General features: G+C 42.5%; 2 protein-coding genes across 6 annotated transcripts in view; both read right to left on the reverse strand.

The window, feature by feature from the left end:
- Nucleotides 1-1,004: 1,004 nt before the first annotated feature.
- Nucleotides 1,005-21,029, reverse strand: LOC114607794 (sterile alpha motif domain-containing protein 9-like). 2 transcript variants are annotated; one of them, XM_077936942.1, is made up of 6 exons: nucleotides 20,711-21,029; nucleotides 14,923-15,043; nucleotides 13,430-13,536; nucleotides 12,841-12,894; nucleotides 8,173-8,242; nucleotides 1,005-6,867 (listed from the first exon to the last, which is right to left on the reverse strand). In XM_077936942.1, exons 5-6 carry the CDS (start codon nucleotides 8,184-8,186, stop codon nucleotides 2,055-2,057), a joined length of 4,827 nt encoding a protein of 1,608 aa, XP_077793068.1. In that variant the 5' UTR covers nucleotides 8,187-8,242; nucleotides 12,841-12,894; nucleotides 13,430-13,536; nucleotides 14,923-15,043; nucleotides 20,711-21,029; the 3' UTR covers nucleotides 1,005-2,054. The 2 variants fall into 2 exon arrangements, with proteins under 2 accessions (XP_077793068.1, XP_077793067.1); XM_077936941.1 differs by having other exon boundaries at nucleotides 13,430-13,626.
- A 137-nt stretch (nucleotides 21,030-21,166) lies between these two features.
- The window catches only part of HEPACAM2 (HEPACAM family member 2), a 31,425-nt gene continuing 29,572 nt past the window's right edge, over nucleotides 21,167-23,019 (reverse strand). For all 4 annotated transcript variants that reach the window (XM_077936946.1, XM_077936945.1, XM_077936944.1 and 1 more), the window contains one exon: nucleotides 21,167-22,744. In XM_077936946.1, the coding sequence (XP_077793072.1) occupies nucleotides 22,735-22,744 (10 nt within the window). In that variant the 3' untranslated portion in view covers nucleotides 21,167-22,734. The remainder of the gene's footprint in view (nucleotides 22,745-23,019) is intronic.

Raw genomic sequence — 23,019 nt, forward strand, 5'->3', positions numbered from 1 at the left:
CACGTTTATTCACCAATATTAAGTCGTCCGCAAAGGCTTTTAGTTTGAAGGACCGTTTTCCCAGTAATATCCCTTTAATTTCTTCTTCCCTTCCTATTTCCAAATTTAGTATTTCTAGTGTTAGTACAAATAATAGAGGAGAGAGGGGACAGTCTTGCCTCGTTCCTTTTTCTATAGAGAAATGCATTGTTTTTTCATTGTTTATGATTAAGTTGTCTTTTTGTTTTTCATAAATGGCTTTTATACCCCTGGCATAGCATCCCCCCATTTCAGATGTTGATAACCTTTTTAAGGAATTTCCAAGATAGATTATTCGATAACCTATACAACGTTTCTTCAGATGATAGCCGTACTATAGGCAGTGGGTTTACATACATGCCCTATACGTGAAACATTGAAGCCTTAGATGGCAAAAGCTGCCCAAAGAGGCCAAATCTATTTTGGAGGAGCAACATTATCTGCCAGAATAAGAGATCTGAGCAATGTCAGGATTAATACAAGTGAGCTTTAGTCCTCATATTAGTTCAGTTTTATACCCCTGGCATAGCAGGTATGTTTATCAATCTGTGATTGGGTTTATATATGAAAAGGCATTTAAAAAAACAGGGCGGGGGGGGGGGCAAATGGTGGAGAAGAATGTGACTTGCAACCAAATGTTGCAATGTGTTCAAAAATTCCAGCCACTCCATTCCATTCTCTCTTCCCTCTGGTTTCTTCCAGCAGTCAGTCACAAGTTAAATTCTGTGTCCATTGACCATGCTCAGTCCTCACTGGGCTGTTTTGTGCCTCTTCTTAAGGTTCGCCTGCACCCAAAAGATTTTTGTACTACTTTTACATGCCTCTTATGTGTGAATGGTGCTGTTTTGGCTACATGAGGATCACCACTTAGATAATGAGTTTGCTAATAGTATAGTATATGGGCTAATTAGGGATGGACAATTCTCAATTTTGTTTCCTCTCAGTTTCTAATTTTTCTAGTCTTAAATTCACTCCACATTTCTGCATCAGCTTGTGAATTTTTTTTAATGCAAATTCATTAGAATTTTAGTGCAAATTTCCTCCCAATATACACATTTTGGTATGCAGTTTTGCACGATGTTGACATTTTTAAAAGCAATTCCCCCCGTATAATGCATTTGATATGTTATTTTCACACTTTCCCCGATATGCACATTTATGAATACAGAACATTATTTGGCAGAAGAACTGCAGCACAAAATTCAGAGAAGTACAAATTACAAATGACAACTATGTTTCAGTTCATGTATTGTTTTGGAAACTACAAATTAGGTAGGTTCACATTAAAATCCTAACCATATCGAATTTCTCCCACCCTCCTATGGGTGGTACAGCTCTGTCATTCAGCTCATACCAATTTAGGATTTATCTTCATCTCTTAATCATCCCTATCAAATACCTTTCCATTTTCCTTTGGTAACATCCAAGGAAATATATTCTATGACATTCTTGGTCAGCTGAACCAGTGCTGAACTTCTCTTTGTTGTCCTGGGACACACCATTCTCTTATAGGCTTTCCGTGTTCACGGTTCAGGTGACCCCCCAAATATTTCATTAATCCAGCAGATTATAATATAAAAATCAGACCACCAAGATCAAGTTCTTATTTTATATAGATAGATAGATGATAGATAGATAGATAGATAGCTATAATACTATTGATGAATGGAATGTTATTTCTTACAACAAAAGAGAACACAATTTAAATGCTATTTACCCTTTTTTTTCTCTGCTTCATTTTCAAAAGAAAACTAAGTACCGTAGGTACCAACCAACAATAAAATTAATAATTAAAAAAGTGACCAGAAAAGCAGAATATATCAGAAGCAAGCAGATAAATAGCATAGCCAAAAAGAAAAAGAAAAGCTGTTCTGAATATACATGCACTAGTAAAATTTAGTTGGATACAACCAAATATATTCAATTACTATATCTGGTGTTAGGATAAAATGCCATGTGTCTCTTGCTGCTATAGACAAAGGAGAGGTCAAATTAAATTTACAGTACTGTACAACAGAATGTATTTTCAAAGAGGGTTAAATAATTTCTATGTCACAGGCTATCAAGCCTCCAATGGAAAACCCCAAGTAAAAAGATACTCTTTCTACACTCCGACCACTCTTCAGCTGGCCTAAGAAAACAGGTCGTGCTGGTATTCTGATGTCTTCATCAATACCGTAATCGACATAGACGATATTATCTTCAGCCTTCCCATTCAGCCGAAGCAAAAGATGTTTGGCGTCCTCTGTTTTCCATATCTCTCCACTCTGCCACAGGCAACTCAGCTCATCATTCATCTTTTGCCTTGACTTGCCCCTATTCTTAGCAGTAACAGACTGATCAATTTTTCCTTTGTGAATAAATTTGCTCAGGTTGCTTCCTTTTCCAAGGTAGAAAAATGCTATAGGTTGTTTGGAACGGCACATTTGCCAGTACTGCCCATTAAATGCCTTCTTCAGAGAATTGAGGTATTTTCCCATTTGATTGGAATCTTTATCGAATTGCTTTTGATTTTCAGGCCAGAATAATAAAGATGCCAAGAAGTATGGTTCTGGGAATCGATAATCTAGACCTACTGACTGTAAAATTGTTTTAAGCTGTTCTTTCAGTTCTAGAAAAGATGGTACCATCTTGGATTTTGGATTGAGGCAATGGAGAACAATGTTGGCCAAGATAAAATTCAGTTTGTACCTCTGCAAAGATTTGCTAGAGCTCTGATCAAGCAAAAGTGTATACTGTTTCACTATGTCCTCAATTTTGCTTATAGCATTTTCATGATTGCTGAGATGTTCCAAAATTCCAGAAAACTTGTCAGCTTTGGAAGCTTCTAAACACTTTCTATAATTTTCCACCTGCAAAGATGAACTCAGTTTTGAGTTCATTAGCCAGTCTGAATCAGAGTGGCAAAATGTTTCTGCATATTTTTTGAAAAATTCTTGAACCTTTCTCCGTATTTTGAGCTCCACGATTTCTTTTTCTGGATTTTTTGGCTTCAAAAAAACAAAGTAGTTCTCGAAAAAATCAAATGCTTTTTTCAAATTTGTGTGCAGATTACTTAGATAACTAGCATATTCTTCCAGTGTCAATCTGTATTCTTCATTCTCTGTATCACCTGGGACTTTTGGAATACCCCCATTTCCTGACAAAAACTGTATTATGTGTTTTCTAGAGAGTTCATCTTTTTTGTTGAACAGAGGTATGGATTCAATCATTTCTATAGCATATAGACCAGTTTCTATTTCTCCAAGGTAACCAGATGTATTATATGTTTCATATCTTCTCTTGTATTTTATACTCTGAAAACATTCTTTTTCACTGTCTTTATTTTCTGTTTGTTCTTGAGATTCTTTAAATGCCTCTGAGGCACACTTTGCAAGATTCAACAAACGTTTCAGAATTTCAACAGTTATAGATTTCTCTGCATTTTCTTCTAGGCAATGCTTTATTTCACTTTTATAAACTTGACCCAAAGTGTCTGATATATATGAGTTGTTAGGGGCACCTTTTTTAGCTTTTCTAGCCCACTCTAGTGCACGATTAAAGTTTTTCTCCTTGATGTAGAAATGCCTTGCTAAGGCTTGGCTGATAAATACATTTTTACTAAATCTACAGGTTGCCTCAGTCAACACCGTTTCAACTTCAACACTCCTCTCTCCTTTTTGAATTGCTTCAATTAATGGAGAAAACAAAGTGTCTGCGTCATCTCCATGTTCCTTTCGGTGCCTTATAAGCAGCATGCTTTGAACATCCTGCTGAAGTTTGTCTCTCCCTATGCCCATGTCATAAAATAAATTCTCTCTTAACAACAACAGTGTAATCTTACTTTTTGTTAGTTTGTAAGTTTGTTTAAATTCCTCTAAGCATTGTCCAGCAATCAATGAATGACTAATACGTACCCCTTTGTATCGCCCACGTTCCTGCACTTCAGTCTGTATTATAATGTTGGAGCAGTTTCCCATCTTGTCATCCAGGTTTTCTGTACCCCAGTAAGCCTTTTTAGTACTTATTCCCAAAAATTCCTCACATTGTGATACTGAAATTGTGGACTCAGTGACGTAAGAATTTAACAGTGCCAGAAAGGAAATAAGTCGAGTTTGCTTACTGCTAACATCCAAACCTTTTAGAGTGTTCTTAACTACATTCTCTATGTACTGCTGGTCAAAATTTCTTTTCATAATCATAAATGAGTAAAAATCTTCAGGATGATCATACTGCTCTTCAATTTCTTTCAGTTTTTCCTCAAAAGCCCTTTGTTCTTTCGGACTTAGTTTTTGTTTCAGTGCAATACTGTTCAAGCTGTTGCTTTTTGAGCTTTCCCCAGGATTCTGGGATCTCATGCAATTTAAGATTATAACTATAGGATTTTCATATTGAATACCCTTTTCTGCTATGGCAGACTGCATAGCATGCTGTAGAAGGTAAACATTTTCTTGCTCTTCAAAGTCATCTACAAGTAGCAGTACTGGTAAATAATCAAACTTGTTTGATGTCCCATATGTAAGTAACGTGGTCAATTGTGTTGCAATTTCTGCAAAATCAACTGTTTTATTTTTCAGAACAGCACATCTAAATTTCTTTCTCAGTTCCCAGAGAATATGCATGGCTAAAGTAGTACCACCACAACCCGGATGATGATAAAGGTTTATAATTTTTGTGGGCGACTGTTTAGGAGACTGAGATCCTCTTTCAATCAGATCTTCAAGCGTTTCATATGCATCCCGTTTAATAAAAGGTAAACAGTAGTTTTCAGAGGAGAAATAGAAATTCCACCAAGACACTTTCCCACCACGATAAAAATGCTCTTCTTGGGATTTTTTAAATTCATAAAATTTTTCTTTGTTTTTCTCAATTTCTGTGTCCTTGCATTCATTTTCACATAGTATTTCCAGTGCAGTCATAAAGTCTTCTTCTTTCTTTGAGAGAATTGTAAAGGAACCCCCCTTTGATGGCAAAAGTCTCTGAGAAGTTTGGGTCACTGATTTTAGTTTTTGGATAGTACCATTCACCATTGGTAGGCTCAATTGAGATATGCACCTATCTGCTAGTGTGTCTGATTCAATAAATCTGGCTCGCAGGAGATCTCTCCAGCAAGGGTATGTTTGTGCCCCAATACATATACACAGCATATCATCAAGTCCATTAAGTTCTTGATAAAAGGCACAGAAAGCTTCTATCATGGGATCACCTGGATCTTCCACTTTTGACAGCATGAGAAACACTACCAAAAATTTTCCTCTTTGCATTATATCTGGATGGGATAGAAATGAGATCAGTTTCCTAACCTCAGCTGCCTTCTGCTGCTGCCAGAGTTTAGGACTCAAGGGTTGATATGCTTCACTGTTCAAGTCTGACCTACCGTTGCAGAAAATCCAACTTGGCTGCTGATAGAGATTAAGTTCTTCAATTGTTTCAGAAGTTGAATTCCCAGGCTTCTGGTACTGCTTTGGAAAATGAAGGTTTGCAGCTCTGTCTTCTCTGAATGCTTTGACGACACCATTGCTTGCTGATTCTGGATCAAACTCTAGAACAGCAAATAACTTTATTTCCTGCAAGAAGTTTATATGCTGTGTCTGATGTGGATGACATTTGTTTGTGACTAAAATATACCAGTCATAATGGGAGTTATCTAGTAAGTCTCTGTTGCCTGTGAGCAAGCTCACCAGCTTACGACCTTCCCCATCTATATTCCTCCTTTTTTCTCCATGTTTTTCCTCAGCTTCTTTTCTGTCCTCTGCTAATTTCTCCAGTTTGACCAAAAATGATTTATGTTCTGTTTTATCATTAGATTTTAAGAGGTTTTTGGAAGATGCACCATCTCTTATAAACAAACATGGATCCCATTTTTTAGTCTTAAAACTGTAGTTCTTAGTAGGGAAATATTTAGATAGGCAACTAGAGTACTTTGGAACCACATCAATTTCAATAACAAATGTTTCTGATTGGATGCTGTTTTGTTGCAATACTTCCACAAACCGAGGTTTCCTAATGCAATCTTTTGCAACACCAATGACAGCATCTCCAAAGTATTTGTTTATTAACTCAAAATAGCTAATATATTTCTCTTTATTTTGAACTTTTACTCCAATAATTTCTCCATGTGGCTTGTCCCGGACTCCCAAGTGGATAGTACCATTGGTGCGGGAGTTCATGCATGCTGCAGCAAATCTGAAAACCTCATTGCAAAATTTCATCTTCATATCCTCCTCTGTTGCATTTTCTGTATTTGTAAAGAGTTTAAATTCATGGACTGGATCAATAAGATTGAGGGGACCTGTTTCAGGTATATGAAGGACATAATGTTGAATATAACGATGGCTAATGTGAAACTCATCAAAAGGGTAGGGGAGACATGTTTGTCTAGTTGGAACCTGGTTATTTCCATTTCCTTGGTGAGCCATATCTTTTCTTCTTTCTTCAACTACAGATTCTGGTGGCTCAGTGGATTTAGATCTTGCAAACGCTGGTGACGCATCAGCACTGGCTGAATTCCCTTTGCTATTTTCTTTCATTGCACCTGCATCTTCACTTTTAATTGAAGAGTCTGTATCAAAAGGCCTTGCACTACATTCTTGTCCAGAAGAACTGCTAGGGCTTTCACCTGGAACATCCTTTTTCCCCAGTGCATGCATTATTTGGCAAGCTGGGCCATGGGTTATACCCATTTCTGTGAGGTCTTGCTTGGTTAAAAGCTTCAAAATGGCGCCTGTCACATCTTGATGAAGAAGGATGTCGCCATGTTTCTCCTCAAGCTTAAGTTCATTTGTCACCCATTGTTTTACGTGTTCCTTAGTCCAGTCCTCAATTATTTCAGGCAATTCTAGCTGGTTGCTTTTCTTGATGTTTTTAGCCCTTTTAAGAAAAAAAAATAAGCAATATACCGTGTTAATGAAAACAAACCTTTTCTTTCTACACTACATTCAACATTTTGCAAACACCCCTTCATCTGCATCAGTGTTATTTAACTTTGATTCTCTTCATGTGAATGGACTATACTGCCCATCATCCTGGAGATGAATAGAGTTGTCCAATCTTTAGGGACCCAAGGTCAAAGAACACTGTTCTACACAATCCTGTCCTATGTCTTGCACCACACATCTAAAAAGATTTAAATGGATAGGCTTCTATTTAGTGGGAAGGAAGTTTACATTTTGGAGATCAGACTCAGATTTTTCAGTGAAGTTAATTTGAAAACCCTGATGTTTAAATCTCGTTATAACAAAGGGTTGCCATATTTCAAAAAGTGGAAATCCAGACACAAAAGTTGTTGAGCAAAGTTTATGAGTTATGTCCAGGAAATTTCAGATGTATGGCAAAGCCTCTCCTCCTTCCAGAGGGGAGGGATTGTGAGCGGGAGACGATTCCCACGTCACGCAGGGGGCATTCTGCCCCCTGCCCTCTCATCATCACTGGCGTGCCACGCCTCCCAGGTGGGCATCCAATTGGGTGCCACCGCGGGGGCGTGGTTTAGCTGCTCAAATGTGGCCACACCAGTTCTACCTGCCATTGCGCTTCAGATTTTCCATGAGTCACCCACCCACCACTCCCTTTAGGGCGTAGCTTCTTGCTCGACCTTGCTATGGACCCATGGTTGGTTGCCCAGGGGGCCCGGTAGGAGTTTTTTCCAATTGGCAAATTGGCACCAGCCTCTTGGCTTTTTTCGCCTACCTCGTAGCAATCGTCACAACTTTCTTGGTATTTGGCGGTTAGGCATTGGAATGTGTTGGTGTATGGAAGGGCAAGGTGTGGCCATCACCTACCGCTTCACTTATGGGTATTCCGTTAAAGGAATCCGGCGGTCGTGGATCCTGTCCGATGCCCTGTGTGGCGGGAGGCCATGGCACAACCCTCAGTGACATCAGGGGAGAGCTTATAGTTGTATTTGCATCAACAGGCTCCCCCTACTGGTGGTTAACCCCTCATCAGACTCACCCCTCTCCGAGTGGGTGGAGTCAAATTTGCTGTGGTCCAATGCCTAAGCCAATACCTTCTCACATGCTGTAATAATAAAGTTGTGGCCTTTTCTTGCCCATTAACCTTATATACTGTGTCCACGTGTCTTCATTCCCCCAAAGCGGGGATCGGGTCCTCGAATCACAACCCTATATAACCTCCCAAATCACTTGCTATATTTTTGTTCATTTTAATTCAGCTTACCTTTTCTTCCCCATATTTGAGTTCTTCTGTCAGTGTGCTGTCTAGTTGGTCTTCTTTATTAAAATGACATCTGAAAGCCAGAAAACCAAAACCAAGAAACATTTACTCATTTTCAAATAGCATGGCTGCTGCATAATTTAATTAAGGAGAAATAATACAAGATATAGAAGATAATCAAGCCCTTACTTTATTTGGCTTAGGAATATGTCCATCCACCTCCACGTTAATTAAAAATAAAATAAACTTCCTATGTTTACATGGGCCTTCCACTGATTGTCATTTACCACTAATGGAATGTTAGTGAAAAAAGGTGAGATGTGAGAAAATAATGAATCAGAAGACAGGAAAATGTAGAGATCTAGAGGAATCAAAAATACTGCATCTCATGGTTAGAAGTCACTTGCTTTCTTTTGCTTAATTTTATTTTTGCTGAACTCTATTTCCCCCCAATATATTTTTGTTTGGTCCAAGTCCTTTGGAACCCAGTTTGCCTTTTTGCCTTTGTTTTAGAGAAGGGATTTCTTGCTTTGAGCATATTCCACCCTCAGATTTGTTCTTAGCCATTTTCTCTGAGTCAGCCTTTTAAGGCCAGATATTTGACTCATTCTGTGCTATAAATCAATGCATTTTTATTTTACATTCTGTTTATTCCCTTGCACAGCTTAGACCATTCCAATTTTAAACATTTCCCCTCAATTTTTACCTGAAATGATTTCCCATTTGGACCATTCTGGGTCCCCTATTACACTAGATCAGAGGTTCTCAATCTTTTTCTTTTCTTTTTTTTACTCCATGGCTCCCTTGAGCAACTACATTCTTTCTATGGTTCCCCTGTGGAATACTTGGTAAAAACTTGTGTTGTTTCATCATTTAGTGGTTTTGCCTATGATTTCTTTTCAAGGCTTAAAATTTAAGCAGTAGAGTCATTTATTGCCCTACTAAATGTTGCTTTTGTAAGTTGGGGAAAAATGAAAACAAATTTTCTTAATAATAATAATAATATAATTTGGAAAAAATATACCAAATATAATTCACTATTTTGCAGCAGCCAACATACTTTGCAATTCTTAATCTAAATTTGGTCATTCTCGCAACCATCTTGTGATGGTTCGGAGCAGGGACAGTGGAGAGTGGACTTGCTGCAGGCTGCTCAGTCAGTTTCATGAAATTTGATTCTAGGAGTCTTGTATTCAGACTACACATTGCCCACTTCCCTATACCATATTGTGACCTAGAGCACAGATTACAACCACTATGGTTTGCTGATCGGAAGAAGCGCAGTTTGAATCCCCATGATGGAGTGAGCTCCCTTTGCTCTGTCCCAGCTCCTGCCAACCTAGCAGTTCGAAAGCATGCCAGTGCAAGTAGATAAATAGGTACCGCTCCAGCGGGAAGGTAAACAGTGTTTCTGTGCGCTCTGGTTTCCGTCATGGTGTTCCATTGTGCCAGAAGTGGTTTAGTGATGCTGGCCACATGACCTGGAAAACTGTCTGTGGACAAACGCCGGCTCCCTCAGCCTGAAAGCGAAATGAGTGCCGCATCCCCATAGTCACCTTTGACTGGACTTAACCACCCAGGGGTCCTTTACCTTTTATATTTTTACTTTGTTAAAGTTGCCAAACAGGCTTCCAATGGAGTCCAAGACAAAATGCTAGAAAATCACTCTCACTCTCTCCTCCCTTTCCTCCCCCCACCCAGTTTTTTGTTTTTTAATGTGAACCACCGTCTTGGTTGTCATTTTTGGGCATTATATCTGCAAAGATGGAAGTAATTTCCTCCCCAGAAATCCTGCAGCAATTTCCAATCAGAAAAGTGCACTTTGAAAAGCGGAAAATCATCTCAAACCAAAGGGATGCTTTTGCATTCTCCCCTCCCTCACTGATTGTTCTCAAAATTGTGGGGCGCAGCCTGGGCCCCTTAGAGTTGGTGCCTATACACCAACCCTAAACTCTCCCCGGCAGCTTCCAACTTGAGCACGATCTACCTGCACGTGACCACACAGACATGCAGTGCCTGGCACTGGCAGAGGAACGGGGGTGCAGAGGGAGTGGACCACCCCCGGCACCACTATTCCAGTAGGGTGCCATTGTGGCGTCCCTGACATGCACTGCGCACCACCTGTGTGCCGGGCGCCATGCCCCCACAGGCAGCGTGCCATGCCCCCAGAACGTGCGCCACACCCCTTTGGTAGGTGCACCACACCCTCGTGGGTGGCATGCCACACCCCCGGGCATGCATTGCACCCCAGGGCGTGCCAGCCATGCCCCTGCCTGCTCTCTACCCCTGGTAGTGGAGCATGCAGCTTCGCCACTGATGCCTGGAACCTGGAATTGGGGAGCATGTGTCTCAGCCCATTCTGACATTCATTCACACGTTCATCTGGCATATTGTGATCCGCTACAATTAATCTATTTTGCACAAATCTTTCTTCCTCTGCTATGTGGAAATGTAATCTGTAATGTGGAAATACACACCTCATACTTCACAGTAGACATGCATATTTTAGTCACCTATGGATATTTACAAATCAGCTGCCTTGCCTGTGTGATCTCTTCCAACGTTAACAAATTTCCAGAGGAGCAATCCTGTTATTCTGTAGCAAAACCAAGCAAGTGCCTTGCGGCACCTTAACAACAAAGTTGATGAAGTAATCACAAGTAATCACAAAGCTGTGATTCAAAGTGTTTCTAGTCAGCGATAACTCTTAATTGAATCCAATGAGACTTACATTCGCACCTTGGTTCTCGAACGAAATCCGTTCCAGAAGTCCGTTCGACTTCCAAAAACTTTTGAAAACCAAGGTGCGGCTTCTGATTGCCTGCAGGAACTTCCTGCACTCAATCGGAAGCTGTGGAAGCAGGGTCAGATATTTGGGTTCCAAAGAACATTCACAAACTGGAACACTCATTTCTGGGTTTGCGGTGTTCGGGAGCCAAACGTTTGAGTTGCAACGCTTTCGACAACCAAGGTACAACTGTACTCTTAGGATGCAATTCTAAACCCACTGATGTACAGTGGTACCTCTGGATACGAACGGGATCTGTTCTGGAGCACCGTTCGCATCCAGAGCAGAACGCAACCCGCTTTTGTGCATCTGTGTCTGCACGGATCACGATTCGCCACTTCCGCGCATGCGCGTGACGTCATTTTGAGTGTCAGCACATGCGGCGAAACCTGGAAGTAACCCATTCCGTTACTTCCGGGTCGCCGCGGAGCACAACCCGAAAACGCTCAACCCGAAACTACTTCAACCCGAGGCATGACTATATGTCTAATTTTTTCAATAAGAGTTAGAAAATCTGACACATCGGACTGTATGATGTCACATCCTCTAAACTTTTGTGGTGGGAGAAAGAACTTCTTACGTTGCTATTGTGAATAACAGTTACAGAATACATCGTACCAAGCATTCACACGGTCCTCCCAAGCTTTTAAAGATTAAGTAAAAGAGAGGGAGAGAAAATGGTTGATAAAGTACTCATTTGTTTCCCAGTTTAAGGACCTTCACTGGGTTGATGAAGGTTGATTTTTGGTCTGACTGACAATCTATGTTTGCTCTGGGTGTGTGTGCACACCACACCAAAGCTGTTTTGCATTAAGGTGTACCACACCTATCGAAAACTCTCAGCTTCTCATACCAATATGTGTGGATTGGCTACATCCCAAAAATAGACCGATATTGGAGATTAGTATTCAGAGATTCAGGGACGCGGGTGGCGCTGTGGGTAAAAGCCTCAGCGCCTAGGGCTTGCCGATCGAAAGGTCGGTGGTTCGAATCCCCGCGGCGGGGTGCGCTCCCGTTGTTCGGTCCCAGCGCCTGCCAACCTAGCAGTTCCAAAGCACCCCCGGGTGCAAGTAGATAAATAGGGACCGCTTACTAGCGGGAAGGTAAACAGCGTTCCGTGTGCGGCTCTGGCTCGCCAGAGCAGCGATGTCACGCTGGCCACGTGACCCGGAAGTGTCTCCGGACAGCGCTGGCCCCCGGCCTCTTGAGTGAGATGGGCGCACAACCCTAGAGTCTGTCAAGACTGGCCCGTACGGGCAGGGGTACCTTTACCTTTTTATTCAGAGATTCTGACTAAAAAGGTTCAAATCTCACATAACTCCTGTCTCTCACTCTCACATACATCTCTCTGTCTCTCTCTGCCCCTATACAGGCAAAAGAAGTCGCCGCTATTCTCCCTCCAATTTGGCTGCCAGCCTGACACCCATTGCCGCCAATGACGTTTTTTGCCCTGGTGGTGAGCTGGTGGTCCCTGCCTCATGCAGTTCTGGGTGACTTGGGTCAATTGGCCAGTCACAATATGTAGCACCTAACCAGAGATGTACATCATAGACAGTGTGGTTTAGCTGTTAGAGTGGTGGACTGGGACAGAGGAGACCCAGGTTCATATCCTCACTCAGCTACAAATCTCACTAGGTGATTTTGAGTCAGTCACTATCTCAGAGCCTGACCCACCTCACAGGGCTGTTGTGAATATAAAATATGGGGGTGCAGGGGCAGGGGAAACAATGTATGGATTTGTAATAGATCCTATTAAAAACACATTTCGATCCATTAATAAATATTAATTGTGACTGCAAGGCTAACATGGGAGAAAACTGAACTTCATAGAACTTACTTCTGAGTAGACATACATAGAATTGCACTCAGAGATTAATGCTTACCGTTATCTTGAAGTGCTCAGGCTTTCCAACTATTTTAACTGAAGAGCTGCAGTTCTGGGAAACGAAACAAAAACGAAAGCAATTATGGGTGTGACACTTTCCATCTCAACTCTGTATGTTTTTCACCAATTTAATTTATCATTTTTTTTACTTTGTTTTGCACTGCTCAGACTATTCCTTATTTTAAAAGTGAAAAGGGTGTTTTAAAAATACTTGGAAACTACTTAATTAATTTTCGGAAGGGGAGAAAAATGCAGGCAGCTATCTAGCTCTATTACAGAGGGAGAAAACAATTTTAAAAATCCACAGTTACTTGAATACTTAATACTTTTTCTGAACACCAAAGTTTTCAGTTTGGTTTCTTAGAACTAATTTAATAAAGGTTAGACATAATACTGAGTTGCTGCAATAAGTATTTATCCTAGAAAACACAACTATCCTATAAAAGAACTCTTTCACAAAGACAGTCCGATGCCCCATAAATTTATTTCCATATAGTACAAAGGATGCAATCATTTTAATATCACTTTTCTTTGGCTTTTGAGGAAGTATATCTCATCAGTCTTCATCTCTATATTAAATCACTTACCAAGATAGTTATGCAGACTCCATGCCACAAATGCAGGATAAATACATTTTGTTCAGTCAGAGAAACCCAAATATCTCTGTTCTTGGTTCTTCTGTTAGTTGCTTCTTCTGTTAGTTGCAAGAGACAAGCACATCTACAAAATCACTTTGCAAGGGACTAAGAAGCAGGGTTTTTTTTGCCAACTCCTGTCACATGATCTGCAAGTAGCAACGAGGCAAGTTGGCTTAAAAAAAACAAAAAAACACTTCCTCAACCATTGTTATTCAGTGAGTAATATGTACAGTAACACCCATTGAAAGCATCACATAAGTACCAGATAATTTTACTGACCTATCTTTGAAAGCTTCTGATATGGGGTATGTGTTTCTATCTCTGAAATCAATATAATGTTAGGGATACATGTATGAACTTTTATGGCTCAAGCTCATCCACATTCTAAGACCATGCAGGCACAACAAGGGATCATTTTCAAGATACCACATCTATGTCAGGAGCTTTTCAGATGCAGATAGAAATTTATATTTATTTATTTTATCATTTTAGATAATCTAAAGATGAGAGAATCTCTCACCTTCAGTTTCTTTTCTCATTTTCCCCATCTTAACTTCAGTTCCCCACATTTCCACATCAGCTTTTGTATTTACTTATTTTTTAAAGTCATTTTGAAAATTCATCAGAATTTCTCTTAATGTGCAAGTTTGTATGCAATTTTGCCTAATATACACATTTTTGCAAAGCATTTTCCCCAATAGAAGACGTCTGTACGTTATTTTTGCTAATAGATGTGTGGTCCATGGGGCTGGGGGGGGGACCCGGGCTTCCTTGCCAGCCCCAACCTGCTATTTGGGGCTGGGGGAAAGCAGCGCTTCCCCCCACCGCCAGCCCCACAAGCTCGGGGGGGAAGCGGGAAGGCTGTGCGCAGCTTTTGCGCTGCTCCCCAACCTGGTCTTTGAGGCTGGCGGTGAGGGAAAGCAGCGCTTCCCCCCACCGCCAGCCCCACAAGCTCAGGGGGGGCAGCGCAAAGGCTGCGCGCAGCCTTCCCTGCCGCTTCGCTGAAGGGGCGCTGTGCAGAGAGGGGAGAATTTTTTTTCTTGTTCTCCCCCTCTAAAACAAGGTGCGTCTTATGGTTGGGTGCGTCATATAGAGCGAAAAATACGGTATATTCTTTTTTGTACACATTAATTGGCTGGAAAACTTCACTGCAAAATTCAGAGAAGTGTGAATTTTGAAGGGTGCCTATGTTTCGGTTTGTGTGTTGTTTTGGAAAGTGTGAACAAAGCAAATTCTCTTTTAAATGCAAATGTAATCAATTCTGCCCCCCCATCCCTATTTATTACACAAACTTCTTGAGTGTTTTCCAACTAAAACCAAGCTCTCAAAGTGACCTTTGACATACAGTTTTAAAATAGCTGAATAAAACTACTATAAAATACAGATCAAAGCAATAATGCAAGACAAATAGTAAAATTAAACAGACTGCAGTGGAAACTCACATGACTGATTGGCTGCGAAAAGCTTCTGCGTGTAGGAGTCCTTTCCCCTGACCATGGAGTGAAGGTCACAAAGGGTGTTGTTGGGAAATTGGTGCTGCCCCATGCTCTCACTACCCTACATCTGAGAAAGTAGGAATACAGAGCAAAGTCACAAGGCTGGCTGGTGGCAAGACTGGCCAAAGGCAACCAGTATACCTGAAGGAGCGTCTCCACCTCCATCGTTCAGCCCGGACACTGAGGTCCAGCGCCAAGGGCCTTCTGGCGGTTCCCTCACTGCGAGAACTGAGGTTACAGGGAACCAGGCAGGGGGCCTTCTCGGCAGTGGCGCTTGCCCAATGGAACACCCTGCCATTAGATGTCAAAGAAATAAACAACCAGCTTACTTTTAGAAGACATCTGAAGGCAGCCCTGTCTAGGGAAGCTTTTAATGTTTGATGTTTTATCGTGTTTTAATAATCTGTTGGAAGCTGCCCAGAGTTGCTGGGGAAACCCCGCCAGATGGGCAGGGTATAAATAGTAATCATCATCATAATAATCAATACCTCTAAATAAGTCCCTTGCTCCAACAACAGTTGAGAGCACATTGAGGCCTTTTAGGGACGTGGGTGGCGCTGTGGGTAAAACCACAGTGCCTAGGACTTGCCGATCGTATGGTCGGTGGTTCGAATCCCCGCGGCGGGGTGAGCTCCCGTCCTTCGGTCCCAGCTCCTGCCCACCTAGCAGTTTGAAAGCACCCTTAAAATGCAAGTAGATAAATAGGTACCGCTTTATAGCGGGAAGGTAAACGGCGTTCCGTGTGCTGCGCTGGTGCAGGCTCGCCAGAGCAGCGATGTCACACTGGCCATGTGACCCGGAATTGTCTGCGGACGGCGGCGGCTCCCGGCCTCTAGAGTGAGATGAGCGCAGAACCCTAGAGTCTGTCAAGACTGGCCTGTATGGGCAGGGGTACCTTTACCTTTAAGCCCCGTCTCCAGACTACTTCCTCGGGGCACCATCCCCATGTAGAATAACCTTAAAGGGGCGGCCTGTTAAAGACTGGCATTCCCCCTCTGCTGCATGGTCACCCTCGTGGTGCACTCCCTGCGCCACTGGACTGACGTGTAATAATAATAATAATAATAATAATAATAATAATAATAATAAAAATTATTATTTAGACCCTGCCCATCTGGCTGGGTTTCTCCAGCCACTATGGGCGGCTTCCAACAAAAAAACTAAAATACAATAACCTATTAAACACTGAAAGCTTCCCTAAACAGGGCTGCCTTCAGATGTCTTCTGAAAGTTTGGTAGTTATTTTTCTCTTTGACATCTGGTGGGAGGCCGTTCCACAGGGTGGGTGCCACTACCGAGAAAGCCCTCTGCCTGGTTCCCTGTAACTTGGCTTCACGTGTCCGGGGTGAATGATGGGGGTGGAGACGTTCCTTCAGGTATACTGGACCAAGGCTGTTTAGGGCTTTAAAGGTCAGCGCCAACACTTTGAATTGTGCTCGGAAACATACTGGGCGCCAGTGTAGGTCTTTCAAGACCCGTGTTATATGGTCTCGGCGGCCGCTCCCAGCCACCAGTCTAGCTGCCGTGTAGTGGGAGGCATCTGGTTCCTAAGGGGAAGGTTCCTGTGAGGGTCTGGGTTCTGGCCCTACAAAGCCTGGTGTTTGGGGAGGATCCCTGGGGGCTACTGTCCCCAAGCATCAGATGCAATGATCTCCCAGTCTTCAGCTCTGAGCCATGTACCTGACCTGCAGCCTCCAACTCTGTCAAGATTGCAGCTACCCCACCACAGCATGTGCCACCTGTGGCAGCTGCCCACACTGCTTAGCGGTAGGGTTCATTCTTCCAGAGGCAATGTAATCCAAAATTGGACCCAACAGAGGCTTGACTTATACTCAGTGGATTGGTTAACTGTTAATCACATTAAACATATTAGCTCGGTGTGTGTGTATGTGGAATGTTTAGGAACCTGTATATGTCAGTATATGTCTACAGGTTAAAGCAAGTATGCATGAATTATCATTTCCTGAAACAGAAAGGGATACACGTGTAAATATTTGCCAATAACAGAGGCCACATTGACTGATATGAGGTGATCTGTTAAGTACTTGGGTCCCAAATCATTTAAGAGTTTATATGTCAGCATTGACATCTTAAATTGAGCTTGATAACCAGTAGGTAGCCAGTGCAGATCCTGCAGAATAGGTATTATATGACTCTAATAATAATAATATTTATGCCCCGCCCATGATGGCGAAGGTGGTTCTGTTAGATTGCGAACCAACTGAAAGAGTCTCCTGCTGCTGTTTTCTGCAGATGCCATAGAGGCGGCGAAGAAAGTCCTCTTCGCCATCACTTCACCACTTGGTAGCCTCGACGTTAAGCTCTAAACCGTTTCCGGTCCGATTCATAATGAATTTTCTGCCACTGGCGCTCTAGCCGTCTCAGTGATTGTTTCATCACCCTCAGCTCGGGGAAAACTACGGGGCTCCATGCAATCGGAGAGGGTGCTTCAGAGCCAGTCAATAGCCCTGGTTAACTCTGCATTCCAGCAGGACACCAGGGAATCAGCTGAAAGGCCATCAACATGGGATAAAACATCCCCTACCAATCTTTGGAAACCATTTGGATCCATTAAATGGCAGGGCGGACCATCTGAATCGGTCTCACCTCCCTGCAGAGGGGAAGGGTCGTGGAGAAGTCCAGTTGCACCAGGAAGCAATCCGACCATGGCACTTCTTTTGTTTCACTTTTACTTAGTGTCAGATCACCCACATCCATAGAGGTAAACACCAGGTCTAAGGCATATCCCTGACTATGAGTTGGGCCAAACTTATTCAGGGACAGCCCCATGGAGGCCATGCTTTCCACAAAGTCCTGAGCGGCCCCTTGTAAGGGCGTGTCGGCATGGATGCTAAAATCCCCTAGGAAAACCAAACTAGGTATCTCCAGGAAAACATCCGCCACAATCTAAAGCAGCTCGGGCAGGGAATCTTTGGTGCAGCGGGGAGGTCGGTACACCAAAAGGAATCCTGTACTGCCCCTATTGCCCAGCTTCCAGAACATGCACTCAGAAAACTGGGTCTTCCCAATAGGATGCCTGGTGTCAGCTAATGACTTCCTTAGAAATCACTGCAACCCCCCCGCTTGCTGCCCATATGACCTGGGTTGCTGTGCATAATAGAAACCTGGTGGACAAGGAGCGGCGAGAACAGGCCCATCTGCTTCATCCAACCAAGTCTCTGTTACACATGCTAGGTCAAGTCCTCCATCAACGATCAAGTCGTGGATGGCAGTGGTCTTATGAATCATTGACCTGGCATTGCACAGCAGCACCTTCAGGTCATGTGGGTCTTCATTGCTGATTCCAGTATCCTTCCAGTCAAGACCAGACCCAGAGGCAGGGATAGTCCTCAAACAACAACTCAACCTGCCTCCTCAGTAATGACATGGTCTGGTCTTAACATAACTCCTTCTCCTGCCCGTGATCACTGAGATCTGGTGTCCCAGTGCATCCCCCCCATGGAACCTGCCCCAGCCATTCTGTTGGCTGGGGCCCACTCCCAGGCAGCCCTGACCCTCTCCCCTTCAGAACAGAATATGTTCTACAAACTATACAATAAACCAATAAAACAGTAAGGTAAAGGTAAAGGTACCCCTGCCCGTACGGGCCAGTCTTGACAGACTCTAGGGTTGTGCGCCCATCTCACTCAAGAGGCCGGGGGCCAGCGCTGTCCGGAGACACTTCCGGGTCACGTGGCCAGCGTGACATCACTGCTCTGGCGAGCCAGAGCCACACACGGAAACGCCGTTTACCTTCCCGCTAGTAAGCGGTTCCTATTTATCTACTTGCACTCGGAGGTGCTTTCGAACTGCTAGGTTGGCAGGCGCTGGGACCGAACAACGGGAACGCACCCCGCCGCGGGGATTCGAACCGCCGACCTTTTGATCGGCAAGCCCTAGGCGCTGAGGCTTTTACCCACAGCGCCACCCGCGTCCCAATAAAACAGTAGCAGCTAATTAAAAAAAGAAAAACGAACAAAAAATTACAGTTATACTAAAATTAAACTGATCCCAAGCTGTTTATCCCACGCCCAAAAGAACAAAACAAACACAAAAACAAAATTTAAAATACCACAGATTAAAAACTATTTTAAAACATTTAGGACTCACAGCAGGGCAATGTCCCTCCAGCCTCTCAGGAGTCTCTTATGCTGAGCAGGGTGAGTCTGCTCCCCGCCTCCTAGTCCAGGGGCAAAGGGCCTTGCAGGGAGTGGACTTCACACTCACAGCAGGGGACAGAGAAACCTGTGAACTCTTTTGTCTGCTGCATTCTGCATTAGTGGAAGTTTCTGGATTGTCTTCAAGGGTAGCCAGCCCTACATAGAGTGCATTAGAGTAAGCTAAATGCAAGGTTGCAAGAGTGGATATTACTATAGTAAGGCTATCCTAATCCATGAGTGGCCATTGCTGATGAATCGGTCATTTGTTGCTAAGTCAGTCTTTTCAGCTTCTGAGTGCTGTCAAAATGTTAGCCTGACCTGTTTGCGTGTCATGGAAGATTAAGTGGCTTTAAAATGCACTTTCTTTTTATTCACGGCATACCTTTGTGCATTAATCCTGGGTGTTGGTTTTCTGAAATCATATCATCATAACCTATTCATATACTTGGTTTCGTTTCTGTGGAAATCAAAACTCAAGAGTTGTTTCGTTTTCTAACGAGCTGTGATAACATTTCCCATTTTATACAATAACTGGGGGTCTGCCCTGCACAGATCCTTTCAACCTTGGGCACTGGAGGTTGAAAGAACATGGTAAGTAATTCTTCTGAAAAAAACACCAGAAGAGCCTGCTGAATGATGCCGATGGCCCATTATGGTCCAGCCCCCTATTCTCACAGCGGCCAACCAGATACTTGTAGGGAATTCCTCGAGAAGGATCTGAGCACAAGAGTGTGCTCCCCTCCTGTGGTTTCCAGCAGCTGTGGAGGCAGCGCATAGCCATTATGACTAGTAACCATTGAAAGCCGTCTTTGTGAATTTGTCCAATCCTCTTTAAAGCCATAATAATAATAATAATAATAATAATAATTTATTTTTTAAACCCGGCCATCTGGCTGGGTTTCCCAGCCACTCTGGGCGGCTTCCAACAAAATATTAAAATACCATAATACATCAAACATTAAAAGCTTCCCTAAACAGGGCTGCCTTCAGATGTCTTCTAAAAGTTTGGTAGTTATTTTTCTCTTTGACATCTGGTGGGAGGGTGTTCCACAGGGCGGGCGCCACTACCGAGAAGGCCCTCTGCCTGGTTCCTTGTAACTTGGTTTCTTGCAGTGAGGGAACCTCAGTGTCCGGGCAGAGCGATGGAGGTGGAGACGCTCCTTCAGGTATACTGGGCCGAAGCCATTTAGGGCTTTAACACTTTGAATTGTGCTCAGAAAAGTACTGAGAGCCAGTGTAGGTCTTTCAAGACCGGTGTTATATGGTCTCAGCTGCTCCCAGTCACCAGTCTAGCTGCCACATTCTGGATTAGCTGTAATTCACCTTCAAAGGTAGCCCCACACAGAGCACATTGCAGTAGTCCAAGCAAGAGATAACTAGAGCATGCACCACTCTGGCGAGACAGTTTGCAGGCAGGTAGGGTCTCAGCTAGCGTACCAGATAGAGCTGATAGAGCTGATAAACAGCTGATAAACAGCTACCCTGGACACAGAATTGAACTGTGCCTCCATGGACAGCTGTGAGTCCAGAATGACTCCCAGGCTGTGCACCTGGTCCTTCAGGGACACAATTACCTCATTCAGGACCAGGGAGTCCTCCACACCCGCCCGCCTCTTGTCCCCCCAAAACAGTACTTCTGTCTTGTCAGGATTCAACCTCAATCTGTTAGCTGCCATCCAAGTAGGTGGACATTGCTGTCTCCTGTGGGAGCAAGTTCCAAAGTTTAACAATATGCTGTGTGAAGAAGTACTCTCTTATATCTGTTCTGAATCTTCCAATATTCAGTTTCATTGGATGGCCATGAATTCGAGTGTTCATGCCATGCCATGCCAGGCATAATTTTATAAACTTCTATCGTGTTGCCTCTTACATGCAGCTTATAGGGTTTTCTGTTTTAACACTGGCATGTTGGAGTAGTGTATCAATCCTACCAGAGCACATAACATGAAGAAAAACCAAAGCAACGAAAGTTATCCAGTTCACAGAAAAGAAAACAAAGAGGTCCAAACAGTTGTGATTATTTTAACTAGAGTGCCAAGCAACCACCTGTGTGGTTTCAAGCAAGGCAGCAAAAGAATCCATTTTTAAAATTCAAAATCTCATCAAATTTATTACATAAATTCGTCATAACATATTAAACTTGTTACATATTGAATTCAACATGTGCTTTAACAATATTGAACATCACAAAAGTATCTGATTGTCACTGCAAAGTTTAATTAAGCTTTCAGCAAAACCCATCCAGATTCTGTCTATAATAAAGTTTTGGGTGTTTGTTTTTCTCTCATTAGTACCACATTTTGGCTGCATTTAGATATCTTCTCTGGGTGTGCAGACTCTGGTGTGGCTGCAGGAGGCAGATAAGAAGTTTCTGCTACCATTTTAGTTTAACTGTCATTGAACTCCTACAGTTTCCAAATTCCTTCTTGCGGCCATGGCAGAAGAGAACAGAGATGCACAAGCTTCTTAATATTTTTAATTTTAATTTGTCTAGTGTGTACTGTTCTTGCAGTAGTTACCATATAGGGGAATGATTTTTTTCGTCTCTGCGAAATCATGTTTATGGTGAAGAGGCACAGTAACAAAGGGGAGAATTTATTTGGGGGCTTGAACTCACACCCCATCTCTGCATCGCACCGAGGGTCAAAACAGACTCCAGATTATTCCTACAGTAGCTGCATGCTCCCCTTGACCCAGATCAGAACTGTGGTGAAAAAAAAGAGTTAAAGTCTCTTCCTTCCATGTGAGGGTACTGGGGGGGGCGGGGCTATGACTGCTATTTACTTTATAAAAAGATACTAAAATATGGATTAGTAATTACATAAATAATGTCATGCCTGCTTTTGTCCCTGTTTGTAGCCTTGGGCAAATCACCTTTCTTCTCCTAACCCAGGTTTCTCCATGGCTAATACGTAGGGCTTCCAAGATGGAAGGGAAGATATGGCTGAGAATGGTTTAGGGTTAGGATGCAAAGGATTTGTAGTACCTTCTCCTTTAGGAGGCCCGAGCCATCACTGAATACATATACATACGCACATACATACATATTTACAGTATTGAAATATAGCAGTCACAGCGAATCACTTTATACATTATTTCAGTTGCAATGTTCACTTAATGCAATGTTCACTGACTTTAGAAATAGCAGGTATTTGCTAACAAACACCTATCATGCTGCTAACATATACTTATTTATCATTATTTACAGTACAGGCTGATGTAAAATCTTAAGGGCACATTCATCTTAGTGTTCTTTTTTAAAAAACAAAAACAAGCATTAGAGATCCTTCTCATTGGGCACAGATGGCAGCAATCCAATATTTTAGAATACAGTAATGGAATAGCCAACACTTAGACATTTCATTGTTGGATTTGTAACTTTTACAGTCTAAATTGTAATCAGCAGCTGTAAGCAATATATAATTTAAACAAGGCTAATATATATATATATAAAACATTAGAAATGTGCAAAGAAGCTTATTAAACTTGAGATGGCATTGTCATTAGAAGGGACAGGTCGATCCTTTCCCATGCTGTGGCATTTGTTGCTTCTTCTATTTCCAAAAACAGATTTCATCCCTATGCTTTCATTTTCTTTTCATGTGCCTCTAGGAGGGGAAAAAAAATCAAACTCATATTGAGTCACAGTTCCTGGTTGAGAAGACTGTGTGTAGAGCTTTTAAACTTCATTCCATAAACAATACCAACAAATTCCAGAGGGGCAGTGTCTTGCAGCAAAACAAACACCACAAAGCGGTGTCTTAAGATATCACAGGATATCCTCATTGCAAACATTTCCTGAAGCATTGCAAACTGTTGCACACTCAAGTCATGCATACGCAGAATATAAATGTGATAAAGTCCTCCGTGCTGTAAGCTTATA

Source organism: Podarcis muralis, chromosome 12, assembly GCF_964188315.1.
Source record: "Podarcis muralis chromosome 12, rPodMur119.hap1.1, whole genome shotgun sequence".
NCBI classification, from domain to species: domain Eukaryota; kingdom Metazoa; phylum Chordata; class Lepidosauria; order Squamata; family Lacertidae; genus Podarcis; species Podarcis muralis.